Raw genomic sequence first — 16,984 nt, 5'->3', positions numbered from 1 at the left:
GACTCCAATATCAATATTTATTGCTTTCAAATTAATGCTCAAAATCATTCAATCAACAAAACCAGCAAAATATATTTATGTTGAATTTATTGAACAATGCATTCAATATTCAATGTTCAATGCATTTAAAGTATCACAGAAACAAAAATGTGCCCAAACGTCTGATTTTAGGGACAAAGGCGCTTCTAAAATCATGTCGGCCATTCCGTAAATTCTTCTCACTTGTTCTTCCTCGCTGTGAACAGTAATGGTGTGATGTAATAACGCCCCCTAGGGGTTTGGAGGTATATCCATATTGAAAGCCAGAATATCAATATTAATTTTTTTTTAAAAACATCAATATTAATCTTTGTATTGATTTTTATGCACAGTCCTAGTGAGCACACAGAATCACCAAGGAGCACAGCAGACAAGCCAGGGATGAAGTTGTGGAGAAGAATAAAGCCAGGTTAGGTTAACATCAACCTAAGCCTTGAGTTCTGTTCAGTCCATCATCTAAAAAAAAACAAAGAGAGTAGAGGACAGTAGCAATCCTACCAAGATATTGATGTCCTCCTGCATGCAGGCTGGGCAATGAAAGCCTTTATCAGAGAGGCTCATGGTAACTCTGGAGGAGCTGCACATGTCCACAGCTCATATGGAAGAACGACTACTAGATTGTTTAACCAAAGCCATATGGATGCTGTTTACTGATCGTCACAAGCTATGTAATGGACGCAACAAAGATGCTGCTGTAGTCAGATGACGCCAAAACTAAACCTTCTGCTCTCTGTGCAAAATGCTACGTATGGCTGCAAACTAACACTGCCACCCTAGCACATCCCACAGTCACGCATGGTGGTGGCAGCATCATACTGCGGGGATACTTGTCCTCGGCAGAGACAGGATTGATGGGAAGATAAATGGGACCTAATACGAGTCAGGCCTTGTACACACGTAGCCGGGTATTTATGAAAACGAATATATCCTCCACATCCTTTTTCCAAAGAATACCGTACACACAGGATCGTTTTTAGAAAAGTTTCTGTCCACACAAACCCGTGTAAATTGCATAGGAGGCAGTGTACCGCAAAGCTAAAACCTTTCCAAATAAAAGCAATGTTGAACAGCATTGTGCCTGAGTAAAACCTTAGAGCTCCAAGCACATTTTCTCCTTTGCACATCAACATATCGGAGCCGCTGAACTTGTAAAAACAAATAAACAAAAAGCGTCTGAACCAGCTGTAATGTTTATAATGTTCCATTTATGCTCTTACATTGGAGTCTCGATAGCGAGGTGAAAACTGGAAATGCTGGGCGGCTGAGGTAGCCTCAGTTTGAAATAAATGACCAGTGATGCCGTAGGTTAGGGAATTTGTCCAGTTTAACATTGATTAGACACATATTGTTAAGTCAATCACAACAACATAGAAACCCGCACCTCTCTGATAACATACATTTTTTACCCAAATCTATAACAATGGCCGGACGTGACGTCAGCACTGTGATACGTCGGACCCTAAAACTCTGTCGTGTCATGTACACGCGCATGCTCAAAAACTGAGTTTTTAGCAATGAAAATGGCGTTTATGTGTGGATCAGAGGCCTAAGCGCATAAAAATGTATCTGTTTTCCCAAATATCTGGCTACGTGTGGACTAGGCCTCAGTTGTGCAAGAAAACCCATTAGCAGCTGCAAAACACTTGAAACATGAGCAGAGGGGCCCATCCTGGAAGACAACAACCTATGCACATACATTCAGAGATAGAGTGGCACGGCTTAGATCAAAAGGTTGTTCCTGCGCTATTAAGGCCCGTTCAAAGTCCAGACCGTAATGAAATTAAGAGTAACAGCAAGGTTCTACAAAGTACTGATTCAGAAATGCACATGAATACCAAATTTCTATTTGTCAAAAGATTTCCAACCCTGCTTCCACTTCGCACCCTGCGCCATGTCCTGTTGGTCTGTCATGTAAAATCCCAGTGAAATACACTAAAGTTCTCTTTCCCACTTTCCCTCTCATCGCACCGTGTCTCGTCGCTCTCAAGCTTCGCGGCGGCCGAGTCCGCCTCCTCTCCCTCGGCCGTTTTGCACAGTTAGGTCGAACGTTTCATCTTTAGCAAAAGTGAAACACAATTTCGTTCCTTTCTTTCAGATGGATCCTGACTACAGAGTCAGTAAGTTCCTGAGTCTGCTGAGGGATGAAGGAGGGTAAGTATTCTCTTCCTGTTTCTGTGAACACTCTCACCACGCTCGCGCACATCTGTCACCGTTGGCCGAAGCAAGGAACAGGCAAACGTATACATTTTGATCCGTGTATGAAGTGAGATTAATATTATACACGTTTTCTCTCCCTACTTTTCCTGCAGACTGGGCTCTAAGCTGGCGGCATTCTAGACACAGTGAAGGGACGTAGTGAGAAAGAGGCATCCTTCATCGGTAAGACCGCAGCGCCTGGATTAAAGGGGGATTACATGGAGCTGTGCTCATGTAGCAGCAGACCAGATTAACCACTACCATGAGCTTCATTAACATGTGCGAGGGTGAAAACATCAACTTTTCAGGCCGTGCCTTTCAGGCACGTCACGTTTGACTGCACAATAATCACCGGGTTTCAGTCCGTTCACTAAACTTTAAACTTCTATGTTTTAAGCAAAGTATTCAAACAATAAGACTTTTATCCTGGTGACAACCGCATCCTTCATTCATCATGTAAAAGTCAGTAAGATCCGTCTTTAGGGTTTTACTGTACTGTACAGAATCAAACCTAATTTGATTCTGCATTCCTTTTTTTATTGCTTTATTCAAAGGACTGTATGTCAGAAATTTGATTTGTAATTTTGTAAAGGAACAAACATGAAAATTCATACCCTGCAAGGAAAACAGATGTGAACCTATTCCAGATTTCTCCAGATGTCTTGTCTCACTCACGTGTTTCAGATCATCAAACGCTTTTTAGACAAACATGACCAGAGTAGAAACGATATGGGGTTTTCATGTAATTATTGCATTTATTAAAAGAAAAGAGCTATCCAAACTGACCTGACACATGAAAAATTTCCCAATAATCCTAATTTGAAATTGTGCCTTCAAGCCATTGTGATAGACTCTTTTCTTTGCAGAGTTGTTTTAATTCAATCACATTAGGAGGTTCTGAGGATTTATCAGCCCGATTAAAGTCATGCTGCAGCATGTGAGTCAGATTTAAGTCTGGACTTTGACTAGGACACCATAATGTTTTTATTTATCCATTTATTCTAACCATTGGGGGCGGGGCTTGCTAGTGTGCTTCAGATCACTGTCCTGTTTTAAAAGATGTGCTGGAGTTATAGATTTATTTTTGTTTATTTTGTTTTTTTAGATTGGAATATGTTACCTTTTGAGAACGTTTGGCCCACTTCATTCAGTCAGTCAGGTTTTACTTAAGTGATTTCTTGATTCTACAGGCCTGGGTTGGGTGAAATACAGCCACAATTAACTCAAATGTTGTATTTTAGCAGAAAGCTAAACTAAATCTTCTTCGGGACATTTCCAAATCATTTAAAAGGCATTCTGATCTACCCCCCCCCCCCCCCCACCACCCCCACTCTGGCTGCTGTAGTTATGCCAAACATACTTGCTTTACCAGTGGAGGCTTTATACCTACAAATTATACCCATCAAAGTATTCATGTACAAACCAATGCCAAACAAGACAGCAGAAGAAAATAAGGATTCACAGTCACATGGAAATATCTAATTTTAATCATGTATGTATAATTTCCAGCCTGTATTGATCAGAGAATGTTTTGGAAAGCATGAACAGTTCCTAAAAATAGCGCGGCCAGACAGGAGCGCTCTCATGGCAGCACGTCCTCTTTTGCCTGGCAGTCTCTTCTCACTTGTATTTGTTTATTTTGCTTTTCACGCTCAGCGGCTGAGGGACGGAGGGCCTGGAAGAGGCTGGCGGGAGGAAGCGTCGATCTGCACCCTTCCTTCTCGTCCCTGAAGCTCCCTGCAGGGCAGATGTCTGCCGATGTCAGCCACCAACCGCGACGCAGACTTCACCTCAACACTGTGCCAAAATGTGAAATGAGACTTAAAAATGTGTAGATGGGATGCTTGCTATGGATTTACTGATGACTTTTGCTGCAACCCCGTGTCCCCCTGTGCTGCTTAGGGATTTTACTCATTTATGTTAGGAGTCGACGCGACTGAAGCACTTCTATAGCAACGTGTGCAAGCAGAGACACTAATTATGGGACAGTTTGTTTATCCAGGTTTTATTTCAAGGCAGATTTGCAATCTGATCATTCCATGACATGACTTGGTGTTTAAGTTGTGCACTTGCTTCTTTATGATCTTTTTATGGTATGAATAAATTGGGTTGTGTACAACACACACTATGGTAATGTAAATTAAAGCTCATGACTCCACCTTCATGCTACTGCCTTCTGTTTTCTGTTAACTGCTGAACAATATACAATACTGTGTAAAACTCCAACGTCAGGCCTCATTTGTTGCAAATGATTCCAAATGAATCTGACGTTCTTGCAACCTTAAAAAGTGGCCTTTATCAGCTTTTCCTTACATGTTCACTTCTATTCTTGTACTCCCATTGCTATTTCTCTCATTTGCATTTGCACTGCGTTCGAGTTCAAACAGATCAAGGTGTCTGGGGATATCGGTGCCAACGCGACTTTTCCTTTTGGTTTCAAGGAAAGGTAAAGACGCGGTATTGTTTGTGCAGCCCCTGGAACAATATTCAAACCCCTCTTTCATTTTCACTTCAGTTTTTGAATAACATTATTTGTGATTAACACAAAGTTCATACTTGTTAAGGAAAAGGAAATCAGAAAATTGTTGAACAGCTGTGTCCATCCCCGTTACTCTGAAACTCGTGAATAAATCCAGAGCAACCGTTTTCCTCCAGAATTCACACAGTTAGCAAACTGAGTTGTGTAATTTAATGCTAGCAGCTCCCTGATAAATACTAGCTTGTGCTGCAAATACGACGACTCTTGTAGAATGTTACTCTTGTAGTTTTGCACACATAGAGACTTGGATTTGCTGCCAGTTCTTTGTGAAATCACTCAAGCTCACTCAGACTTGACGGAGAGCATCTGTGAACATCAAATATCAGAATTTGCCAAAGGTTCCCAGCCGGTTTCTCTGAGCCTGGTGAGGAGTTGCATCCCTTCAGAATATCGCTGCTTCTTGCAAACCTTTAACCTTACAGAGGACTTGTGACTTTGTGGCTGTGGATCTCTGCAGCTCCTCTAGACCCGCTATGGGTTACAATTAGATGCTAATTGTAACTTCTATGTTGCAAAGAGACCAACATAGCAACACTTCAAGGAACAAAAATAGCATGGCGCTCCAGATGCTGATTTAAAACGCCGTTTAATCAGAAATGTGTCCTGTAGTACACAAAATAAAAAAAAAATACTTGACAATTTAAATTGTTAATATATCTTTCTAATCTTTGTAACTTGTGCATTTATGGAAGTATTTCTTATAACTGTTCAGAATTACTTCCTAATAATGTTTTGAATCTGGTCATTAGTGGTTACCCTTCACACCCTTTGTGTTGGGGGGAAAAGGTCGTACGGCTTTACAAGAAATCTCTAAATGCCAGACCGAGCACCTCCTGTGTGAGCTGCAGTCAAACCAAAGCTGCCAGGTAACTGTGTATAGTTGCTACAGCCTTCCATTCTCATTTTTTACATGCTGTTGATATTAAATGAACAGAGTGCCAAGCTGTGTGTCGTAATTTCAGTCATTTTTTCTCGTTTATTAACAGGTAATGTCACCACATGACAAACGGCAGCAATATAGGTTGGTGGTACATCTGTGTGTTTTGGGTTTAATGGGTCGAAATGAAGATAAAACTCCTGAATCGAAAAGATATTTGACTTTATTTTTCACATTTGAACATTTCCCTGAGCTTCATGTTATTTGCTACTAAGTTCTTTTGAAGGTTTTATTGTGTTTATATACCATTCTTAGATAATTTCTAGTTTCTTCAGTCACACTCCAGCTGTCTAAAAACGACACTTCCAGTTTGTACACAGTAGAAAGCTTTGATTTGTAAAATACGTTTGGTAGTCAAAGTACCAATCACTTGCAAATGTTCAGTATTTTATTCATTGATTTCAAGGGTCTTCGAGGCTACAGACTTAAAGAAGATATTAAATCACCTGCTAATCATGAAGTCTTGAAATGATTGCAAAACACCTTCATCCCAGATGAGGAGCCTGCAGCCGCCGTGCTGCGCTGCTGGTATGAGAGATTTTTGCTTTTATGCTGTTTGGTGTTCTCCATACATCTACTGTTGTCTGGCAGATTTTCTTTGAGGGAAGAGCTGCTTTCTCTTTCAACCCACCCAAACTGAACACCCTTGCAGAGTATTTGTCCTGTTGTCCTGTCAGGAACTTTAATATTTAGTATGCTAACTGAGGCCTGTAGAGTCTCAGACTGAGCTCTCGGTTTGTTTGTTTTTTTGTCTTTGTTTTGTCTTTTTCTTATCAGACTTTGCACGACCTCTTGTCTTTGCTCGGATGTCTCCTAAGAAGTTTTGCAGCCTTAAATGTTTCCCACTGGAGAACCTGTGGCAGCAACAGTCACATCTACAAGGTAATTCTTGTTTCCTTTTTGACATTGTGTTAACATACATCTGTGTGACCCAACACAGGTAACTGGCCAAGCTCTTCCTTTCAGTGGTCACTAATTTGTGAAATATACTTTCAAGCTTAATGTGTAGAATTGGGTCTAATACCAGCAACGTTATTGTACCTTCTACTAATGATGCACCTTAATAAATGAGGATACATTAGAAAAGTGAATGTAAATTAGTATAAAATGGAGGATTCCTGCACATTTTCCTAATAAAAGTTCCTCACTTTTCCAGTTTCGAATTTCCAGAGTTCTCCGTCAATTTTTTGCGTGTACATGCAACGGATTCATGCTAATTTTGTAGATATTTCCACATCGTTCACAGCTTAAATACAAAACCACAGACCATAAAGGAGGATGATTGGATTGGCAGATCGATGGCTGTGACACTTCTATTTGCGACGTTTTATTAAATTACCAGCACAAAAACATACCTCTTAGAGCAATGTTCTTTTAAAATTTGAAATATGTATGATATTGACAATAAAACCTGGAGTAATGTAATAGCTGGAAATATATTTACATGCATTTTCAGAGGAACCCTGAAAATAGAATCTGAGTTTGCAAGTTCTGCTGTCATGCTGTTCTTGTCTAAGGGGGAAAAAAAAAGACCAATATCAACTTGACAAGATATTGATCTGAAGGTGAAAACATCAAGAGACACGAGACACATTTTTATTCTTCAAATATATAATCTTAGTTCAGTCATACAGATATATACATTGTATAATAAATAATATTTATAAAAACATAACATTTACGATTATAAAATAAAAAGGGAATTATTCACTTTAAAACATTTGTACAAAACTTTGGATATAGCAGAGGGGGGGAGTTTGGGGTGCGGACACAGAAAGGTACATCCAGGTAGAAGACGCTAAGTCACACAGAGAGGACAGCCTATACAGGGTAAGGTTCTGCTGGTGGGTGTAACTTATACAAGAAGCAGGAGGAACTGTCACAACATACCTTTTTTTTTTTTTTTTTTTATCTTTCCCCTCACAAATGACATCATTTTCCCTCAGCGCTCCTCCAGTTAAAACGCAAACACCAATCTCCTGAGATCCATTCCTCTGCTGAACCGCTGCCTGCTCTTCCAGCAGCACCGCAGCAGCAGCGCGGCACGCGTGTTTTAAGCACAGACAAGAATACAGCTTCATAAATCAGAGCTCTCGAACGCTTCAGCCCAGCAAAAACATGAAGGAATGCTGGAGAGATACGGTAGCCAATCAGAGGCTTCCCTAACCCTTGGCCGCCACGTGTTATCACAAGCCCCCTGTTTTTTTTTGTTTTTTGTTTTTTTACTGAATCAAATTTATTTTTAGACACAAATCTTTATGATGAACCTGACCAACTGTAATTAAACACGCTAAAGCTTGACTCAAGTATGATGCATGAATTCATAAGCAGTTTAGAGGCTAAACGTGCTCTCGGAAAGTGCAACAAAGCCATCATTCATAAGACCTTTGTAGCCTTTTTTTTGTTGTTTGATTTTGCATTCCCACCTGGAATTATCTTGAGTAGTGCATAAACCTGTGTGGAGATGTTAATGAGAGGAATGAGTATGCCCCCCTCCTACATACCTCCAGTCCCATCCCGATGGTCATAATTCAGAAATGCAAGGATATAAGCATCACTGTTGTGTATATATATATATATATTCCAGATTTCCCAATTGACTGGTCCAGTGGAAAGGACTCAATCAGCTCAGTAGTTTACAATAGACAGGACCGTTGCACCTTCAGCGCCCGCCTGCTGTTTTCAGTTCAGTAGTTTAAAAAGGTGATGTTGGCCTACAGAAGAGTAACTGGAGGAGTGGATGTCAGGTTAGTTTACACAGACATCGTCGCTGGAGAAGTGAGGTGTTAGTTGGAAAGAAGGGTGGGTTTTTACTGCATTACGTGTTACTATACATGCCACAAACATCATGTTGGCATAGAGGAGGGAAATAAATAAAGACGTGGGGGAGAGGGCACTGAAAGTGGCACAACTGCTTCCCATGAGAGTGGTTTAAGTTTTTTCAGAGAGTCCAGTGCTGGGGTCGAAAGCTCTTAGTTTGCTTTAGTTCTGATTCACCTCATTCAATATGGAGCCATGCGAGGGCCAAATTTCCAGATAAAAACAGAGGTTCAGTGGATTAGGAAACAAAATCTGTCGGGGAACAAGCTAAAAGCGGAAATCCCTAGCTCGACATCCCTTCATCAGCTCAAAAGTAGAACAAATCCCAAGTTCAAATTTTAATTTGCAAGGATCTGCGAAGCATGTCGGATGCTTAGGTCACAGGTTTCCAAAGTTAGGGTCCACACCCCAGCATCAAGTCAGGGATCACAATGGTAGATTTTCAGCATAAGTGTCACAAAGATTAAAAAGTGCAACCATGAACTGACTAAAAAAAAGGCCACCGTGGCTGCTGTTTGTATCATGTCCTTATTTAAATGTCTTATTATCAATATTTATACCGCTCATCTGTAATAATTGAGACGTAAAAGTGAGTTTAATTTTTTTTTGCCACCTAACAGATTTCTTTGCTTCTCACTGTTTTGACACTCTTAAAATATCTCAGATCGAACAAAAATCCATATCAGACAGTAATAAACTGAGTAAATACTAATGGTAGTTTGTAGCCTTGTGGAAAATGAATCGCTCAACTTCGCACAATCAAAAATTATCTGTGATGCAGGTGTCTTTTGGTTCCCTTTCACTAGTCCCTCTAGTTTTTATAAATGGGAATATCTGACCCACGTAATTTTTTAAAATTAACATCATACACATGAGGCCAATTTCACAAAAGGTTTTTCATCCACATGAACCAACACAAATAGGCCAGAGCATTGTTGTAAACATGTCAAAGGCACAGCGGGCAGTGTACTGCTAAGCTAAAGCCCATGTCAGCCAGTCAGAATCCTTTAAAACAATGCTGACGTTCAACAGCATTGTGGCTCCGTATTTGCAGGGAGAGTTGCTGTAAAACAGCTCATCTCTAAGCACTCTTTCACCTTTTCACCTCAACTGGAGCAGTTGGGCTAGTAAAAACAAACCAGCTAAAAGCGTCTTAACCAACATAAAAATTAGCACATCTCTGATAGCATTAATTTTTCCTCCACGTCGTGGCCGAGTAAATAACAATGGTGGCACAATGGTGGCACAATGGTGACGTCGGCGCTGCATTATTTGTTACACAGTGTGATGTGCAGGATCCTAAAACTCAGTTTTGCCATGTACACACCCAAACACAAAAACGGGGTTTTCTCAAATCTCCACTTTGGCCCGATTTTTCATAAATAGTCGTTTTTAATTACGTAAAATCGAGTTTTCGTGTGGATGAAATGGCAAAACACGTGGAAATGTATTCATTTTCCGAGGTATCCGACTAGGTGTAGACAAGGTCTAAGGCTTTTGGACTCCAGGGAATTCCAGTGAGAGCCATCAGCCACAAACGGGGAACACGTGGAGCAGTGGAGGACCTTCTCAGAGGTCTACCACAATTACCCCAAGAGGTCAACAATGACTGCTTGAGGATGTCACAAAAGAACCGAGAACAACATCTAATGTCCTGCAGTCCTCACTCCTCATTTAAGATCATTGTTCATGGTTCAACAATAAGACGGAGTACGGGCTTAAATAGTATCCATGCTGAGATCCAATGTGAAACCCAATCTTAAGCAAAAACACAATGGTTTGTGTCACATTTGAAGACGATCCCCAACAGTTTTGAGAAAATATTTTGTGGACTCAAGAAACAAAAAGTGTAACTTTTTGGCAGGTAAGACACCTGCCATGAAACTAACACAACCTTTGAGTAAAAGGCTGTTAGACGGATACCATGCTGTGTTTGACCAAACAGACAGTCACACGTGGTGGCGTCTTGGGTCTGCTTTGCTGCTGCAGGACCTAAACAGCTTGTTCTTATTGATGGAATCATAAATCCTCTGTTCTCCACAAAAAAAATCCAGAGCAGGGCCAGGATGTTCTCACGTAGCACTCTGTTGGCACAGGCAGTCTCCTTTCCTCTGACATCACTGTTTGAAAACTGCATTTTAGATTCACTTAGGTTATAATTGTCTGATATGAAAATGTTCCAGAAATTTTTAATTGTATATTGTGTAATTAAAAATCAAATACAGAAGAAAGCTGTTGGGGACACATGCTTTTTCACAGGACTCATGCTTTTTCACAGGACTGTACCTAACATCCGCCCAACATTTATGACAGTATCTATCTCTATAGTAGGAAGACAAGTATGGCTAAAATTAGCACAAATGTTCTATTTAACTATCAGAAAATGTTCCTTATATGTATAGTAATCAAAGCGGGGCAATATGTTTTAACTGGGATATTACTTATTTGAGGATTTTTTTCTGGTGGATGTTAAACTATAATATGTAAACAGTGTCCTTAGCAACACCAATATTGAAAACTACTGAATCCACTCATTTCAACAACAACCCACCTAACAGATCAGTAGATGAGCTATTAGCAATTCCACGGCTATTAAAACAGTGGCTCGTTGGAAATTTAACCTGCAACTTTCCCAGCTTTCTTACATGTCTGGCTGTGCCACTTAACTAAAGTTAGCCTTCATGTAAACAGGGCAGCAGGAGAGATTTGCTGCAGCTGGGTTATTTATGTCCTTTTCTTGATGGAAAAAAAAAACAGAAAAACTGGACATAAAACATCTGAAAACTTTTAAAATATTGCTAGCATCATGTAGGTGTGTTTTCTTTTTTAAAGGTAAATTAATTTTAATGCGTCTGAAGACTTTTACACTATTGTTACATGGGCGCTTATTGGGTATCAAAACTATTTCTCATATATACCAATTATCTCCATCATATATAAACATATTTAACTTTATTTTTATAGAAAAATAAAGTAATATACCATGGTTTATATTCTTATGAATGAATTGGTTAAAAACATTGGGCTATTTTAATTGCTGTTCTTCTATCCAAGATTGCTATAGCTCTCAATTTATAGAACCTCCAGTTCTTTGGAAAAAGAAGTAAATATTTGCAACACTTTGAGTTTAATTTCTCTTGAGTTAAGTTTCTCTGTCCTTCATCTCCCATGATATGAGAGTATAAAGCCCTGGTAGGTTTCCATTTCCTGTGCAAACTTTAGCCGGAAAAGTAAAGGTCTGATGCATGTATGTCCAATGAGATTTAATGACTCTACCATTGAAGTATTGACTATTATATAAATGTTGCAAGTTGTAGGCAATCTTTTAAGCCCAGGTTTAGAGTGAGTGTATATAAACACCAATGTATCAGTAAATCAGTGAGCACAAGGAATGACTGAACTAACCTAAAACCCGACCTCTGTTTTTATTGTCTTTTACCTGACCCTGGCTTGGCTCCGTACTTTACAGCCTGAGTTTGTGTGAGTGGGTTATTGACCGAGATGCAGAATGTGTATACATCTGCAGGGGAAGTTGTGCAGGAGGTGGAGATTGGGCTAGAAGGTCCAGCAGTCAGTTTTGCCTTTAAGTACAGGCCTTTTATTTGCACGTATGCACGTCATAGACACGTACGCACTCCTGGCAGCTGACGTAGCAGCACCAGTGGAAGATGCAGTGGCACTTCTCCTTGCGCTTCTCAGTCCGGGTGTTGTGGCCACGGCCGCAGCATAGGAGGTCGCATCCCTCGATGCCGTGTGACGACACGTTGCAGACGCGGTCGCGCGTCCCGAACGATCCTGTTTCCGGATTGGGCTCGCAGAAGTTGGGTGAGCCTTCATAGTAAACCAGGTCACGCTCGGTGGGGTGCTTGAAGAAGGCATACTTCACTCGTAGGGTCTCCACCCAACCCCGGGACTCGCGGTGCTTCTCCACCACCATCTCTGAAGCGCTGTCGTACTTGTCCTTCAGGTAGTCGCCCAATGTGCGGAAATCTGGCTGCGCCCACCAACACGTCTTCACCTCGCAGCTTCCAGAGAGGCCGTGGCATTTACAGCGCAGATGCATATGGTCGAGGATGGTCTAAGAAACACAGAAAGCAGTTGTTAGTTGGTGGAATATTTTGGATGTCACTCTAAACAGATCTTAGATTCATAAAGTTGCATCTAAACAAAACCAATTGCAACCGCCGTGCGCATGAATGCCTCGGGTTTGACTAGCAAGAGCCGTTTTTTCTCCAGGTCCCATTAAAATGTCTTCACCAGATTTCAGGTACAGACAAATTTACTTCTTTCCTCAGAGACGTTGCCCCAACATCCCAAGATGTAATCTAGAGACTTCCCAAAATTGCTCAAATGCAATCAGATTGGATTGAGACCCTCAGCGAACGTCAGATTTAAACTATAGGAAAAGGCGCTCAATTATATTGAGTTCTGGACTTTGACTGGGCCGGTATAAAACAGAAATATGTTTTTATGTTAACCATTTCATTATAGATCTAGCTTTATGTTATGAGTAATTGTCATTCTGCAATGATAATTCAAGACCACTACAACCCAGAGGCAATTCTTTTTAAGCCTCTAGCAGGTTTTCTTCCAGGAATGTCTTGTTAACTCTTCCAGCTATGCTCTGACTAGACTCCCTGTCTGTTCTGAAGAAAAGCATCCCCACTGCATGATGCTACCGCAACAAGTGCCATCATAGGGGTGTTATGTACAGCAGTGGTAGTTGTCCGGCATACAAAAGGTTTAACTATTGTCCTACGAACCAGACCACGTGTATCCTCCATATATGGTGTGTAGCGAAAACAGTACTTCGTATGGGGTTCTTTTCAAAATGGCTTTGTTTCTTACATTCTCCTAAAAAAGCTAAATTTGTGGCTATGGTTGTTTTAAGTCCTGTACAAGTCTAGGATGAGGAGGAAGGTAGCAAAGATCTCTGCAAACTGCACCCTGGATACAAACTGTTTACACTTTTACCTTTTTTGGTTGGCGCTAAGGAGCGTTATTTGCTAAAACCAGCCAACACAGAGACAGTTTCTTCCCCCATGCTGTCACTCTGATGATCAATTAACGGTCAGAGTACCCAGATAGATACCATCCTTATTTGAAACAATCCAACCATGTCTTCCTCTTAAAAGAAAAACACTGTATTGAGACGTATTTACAATATTTTTTTTCTTTTTATGAAGTTTAAACAAAAGTTCAAGCTGGAAGACTTGCCTCCCTTCAGTGCACCTGCTCCACTGATTGCCTCATCAAGCATCTGTGCTCCAGCCAATCGCATCAGGACTTTGCTTATAAGGAGCCCCTCACGTTGATCCTCCTGCTCTTCAGCTGAGCTTCGACTGAGCATCGGTTGAGCTTCGACCCTCCTCCACCCTATCTCCTCCTTCATGCTCCCAAGCTTCACCTGACTACTCCTCCCTGCTAGGAGGCATGGTGACACAGTGGTTTGCACTTGTGCCTCACAGCAAAGAGGTCCCATGTTGGAGTCTCAGGCTCGACAGGGGCCTTTCTGTGTGGAGTTTGCATGTTCTTCACGTGTCTGCATAGGTTTCATCCGGGTGCTCTGGTTTGCCCTACCACTAAAGACATACTTTAGGGTGGCCATTAGTGGCAGCATACTCAGTTGCTGTGGCTCAGGCTAACCCTCCATCTGAACTATGAAATTTTGTTGTATGTATAATGACAAATACTTTATCCTTACCCTATAGCCTCCACCACCAGTGTCCAGACCCTGGGGGAAGACTTCACTAATCCTGATCCTAAAATGAACATCCAAGCTTAGACATTCATAGCTTTCGCGTCTTATGCTGGGGTCCGAATGCCTTCTTATGTCAATAATCTCTAATCTCTAATTGTCAATAATCTCTAATTGCCTCTTTTTGTCTGTGTGATTCTCTCCAGATTGAAACATATTCATATTTAAAATGCCTTTGATGAAAGCAAAGTGCAACCAAAGTTAAATTCCTTGTTTGCATGCACAAACTTGGCAAATAGAGCTGATTCTGATTCTGATGGGTTAGAATATGTCAGGATTTGGCCCACACGTTCAAGTACAGCATGCAAGAGAGAAATACAGGAATTGCGGAGAAGAACGATGAACACATTAACTCGCCTGATAAATTCAACTTATTTGCACATAAAGATGATTAAAACTCAATGAATGTTTCTGAATGTTCTTATTGGCAAAGAAGAGTTTAAACAAATGCTAAACCCTCCAATCAGTGGGCTCCATCATAACCTTTGGGTTTGATTGATTAGAAAATATCTTTGAGCCAATACACGATGAATAAAATCCCATAATAGTGCTTATTTTGACATAGCAATTTCCTCTACAACTGTTCAAACCTTAGAGGCAAATTGACCTTAAGAAAGTTACATTTTAGATAGTATAGTCCTTTAAAATTTTGTAATATCACTCAGCAAATAAATTGACAAATTTTATCTTGATTGCCAAGTAGGCATTGCCAATATGAAGGTACACCAAGAGTTTGATAAGTTACAGTTTAAATACCACTTAAATTTAATTCCCGTGGTTTAAGTCCTTTTAAAGAGAAGTCAGAGTAAGAGAAGGAGCAACCAGAGTTTTATCTATTTGTATGGAGCTTAGAGTAGCCGAGCGCTGGCCAACCGTGACAATCTCCAGACCGACCCATGCCAAGAACCAGCAGGTTGTGTTGTAGTTTATGGTCAGAAGCTTGCACAGTGCAGTACAGGGAAAGGAAAACGAGCCGCCGGCTGTATGTTACTGAGGGTTCATGCAGCTGTGAAGCACAGATGCTTTGTGCCGCTGCTAATTCTCTCTGAAGTCAGCGTGCATTCCCTCAGGGCGTATTTTTTGCCTTTGTGTTTTGATTTAGACGTGCTTTAATTTGGCAGATATATTTAGCAGCTGAATTCCCCCAGCTGTGGCGGAAGGCAGGTGGCTGCACACTGGTGGACTGGTGACATCACGATGGGAGCTTGTCATGCTAAGATAAAGTCCCAGGGCCTCGGGGCTAAATAATAAAGCGTGAGAGGACCAGGTGGAGAGAGCTGGAGGCCTCTGACGGCAGCGCTGCTCAGTTATCTGCTGTGGCCCGTCTGATTGCTCCAAGGTGCTCAGATCAAAGGGTCGTCTTGTTCCCGTGTGGTCCCTCTGTTTGCCCCTGAGCGAGCAGCCGACGGCCTGTCTTCCCCCAGCGGTGACAGCAGCCGGTGATGTTTTAAGTCTGAGCTGATTCCTCTTTTTTTGCCACTCTCGGCTCACCCGGGGTTTTTTTGGACTGAAGTTTTTTTTTTTTTTTCTTCATTGGGACGCAGAGCATGAAAGACAAGGTGTGGTACTGACTGTTGTTTATATGAGTAATTAACCAGTCATTCAAAGTCGAGAGCTCATTTTCAGTCGGAGGTTCAGAAATGTACGGACGAGTCAAATAGCAAATCCCTGCCCATCTCACGAACGGTTAGTAATCCCAAACCGCAGGGTTTACCGGATAAATCATCTTCATTTTGGAACAAAGCCGCTCATTGTCTCAACGTTTTAGTTTTCATGGTGGGCAGGAGGTTTCTTAGATCTGTTTCCATCATAAGTTAACAATGCATTTACAGTGACTTGCAAATGGTTGCATATTTCTAGAATTGTTTCACGTTTTTCACATTACAACCTTAAACGTATTTTATTAGAATTTCGTGTGATATACCAACACCAATGTTCATAAAAGCTCAAAATTTTTAAGTGGAAGGGGAAAAGAATACTGTTTTTTTGATAAATTTTTTTAACATATAAAATCTGGCAATGCATTTGTATTTATCTTCTTAAACCAATACATAAAGAAAACCTTACTGAACTCTCTTCGCCCCTTGGTGAGGTCTTCACTGGATTCATTGCAGTTTGCCTACCAGCCTGGCATTCGGGTGGATGATGCCATCATCTACCTGCTGCACTGAGTTCTGGCCCACCTGGGGAATCCTGGGAGCACTGCTAAGATATTGTTCTTTGATTTCCGTAGGGAACTGTGCTGGTACCGTTTTTGTTAACCCTCTACACTGCAGACTTCACCATTAGCTCACCAAGTTGCCACCTACAGAGGTTTTCTGATGGCTCTGCCATAGTAGGTCTCATTACCAATGAGGACAGGTCAGAGTACAGACAGTGGATCCAGAGCTTTATAGACTGGTGCCAACAGAACCCTCTCAGGTTAAATGCAGGGAAACCAAAGGAGCCCAGGGTGGACTTTCGCAAACGCAGACCTATCTCACTGACACAGGGGAACATCCAGGGAACTGATGTGGAGATAGTGGACTCTTATAAGTACTTAGGTGCTCACCTGAACAATAAGCTGCACTGGAGTCACAACAGTGATGCTTTTGTACAGGAAGGGTCAGAGCAGACTCTTTTGTAGAGACCTTTAACTGTGTGGTGGCATCAACCATCTTCTACGATGTGGTTTATTGGCGCAGATCATGAATTT

The 16,984-nt window shown here is 41.2% G+C and overlaps 2 protein-coding genes across 5 annotated transcripts in view; one reads left to right on the top strand and one right to left on the bottom strand.

The window, feature by feature from the left end:
- Positions 1-4,399, top strand: part of LOC105936286 (vesicle-fusing ATPase) — a 30,150-nt gene extending 25,751 nt beyond the window's left edge. For 2 of the 3 annotated variants that reach the window (XM_012877029.3, XM_036142165.1), the window contains 3 exons: positions 2,135-2,190; positions 2,349-2,418; positions 3,892-4,399. In XM_012877029.3, coding sequence (XP_012732483.2) covers positions 2,135-2,190; positions 2,349-2,376 — 84 coding nt within the window. In that variant the 3' untranslated portion in view covers positions 2,377-2,418; positions 3,892-4,399. Of the gene's footprint in view, positions 1-2,134; positions 2,191-2,348; positions 2,419-3,526; positions 3,550-3,891 lie in introns of those variants that run through there. The other variant, XM_036142164.1, reaches the window with a different exon arrangement.
- A 3,203-nt stretch (positions 4,400-7,602) lies between these two features.
- Positions 7,603-16,984, bottom strand: part of wnt3 (wingless-type MMTV integration site family, member 3) — a 53,206-nt gene continuing 43,824 nt past the window's right edge. For both annotated transcript variants that reach the window (XM_021323822.2, XM_012876988.3), the window contains exon 4: positions 7,603-12,609. In XM_021323822.2, coding sequence (XP_021179497.2) covers positions 12,130-12,609 — 480 coding nt within the window. In that variant the 3' untranslated portion in view covers positions 7,603-12,129. The remainder of the gene's footprint in view (positions 12,610-16,984) is intronic.

The sequence above is a fragment of the Fundulus heteroclitus genome, chromosome 10, assembly GCF_011125445.2.
Source record: "Fundulus heteroclitus isolate FHET01 chromosome 10, MU-UCD_Fhet_4.1, whole genome shotgun sequence".
Lineage (NCBI taxonomy): Eukaryota > Metazoa > Chordata > Actinopteri > Cyprinodontiformes > Fundulidae > Fundulus > Fundulus heteroclitus.
Note: the sequence above shows the minus strand (reverse complement) of the source record. Positions and strands in the feature narration are given on the sequence as shown.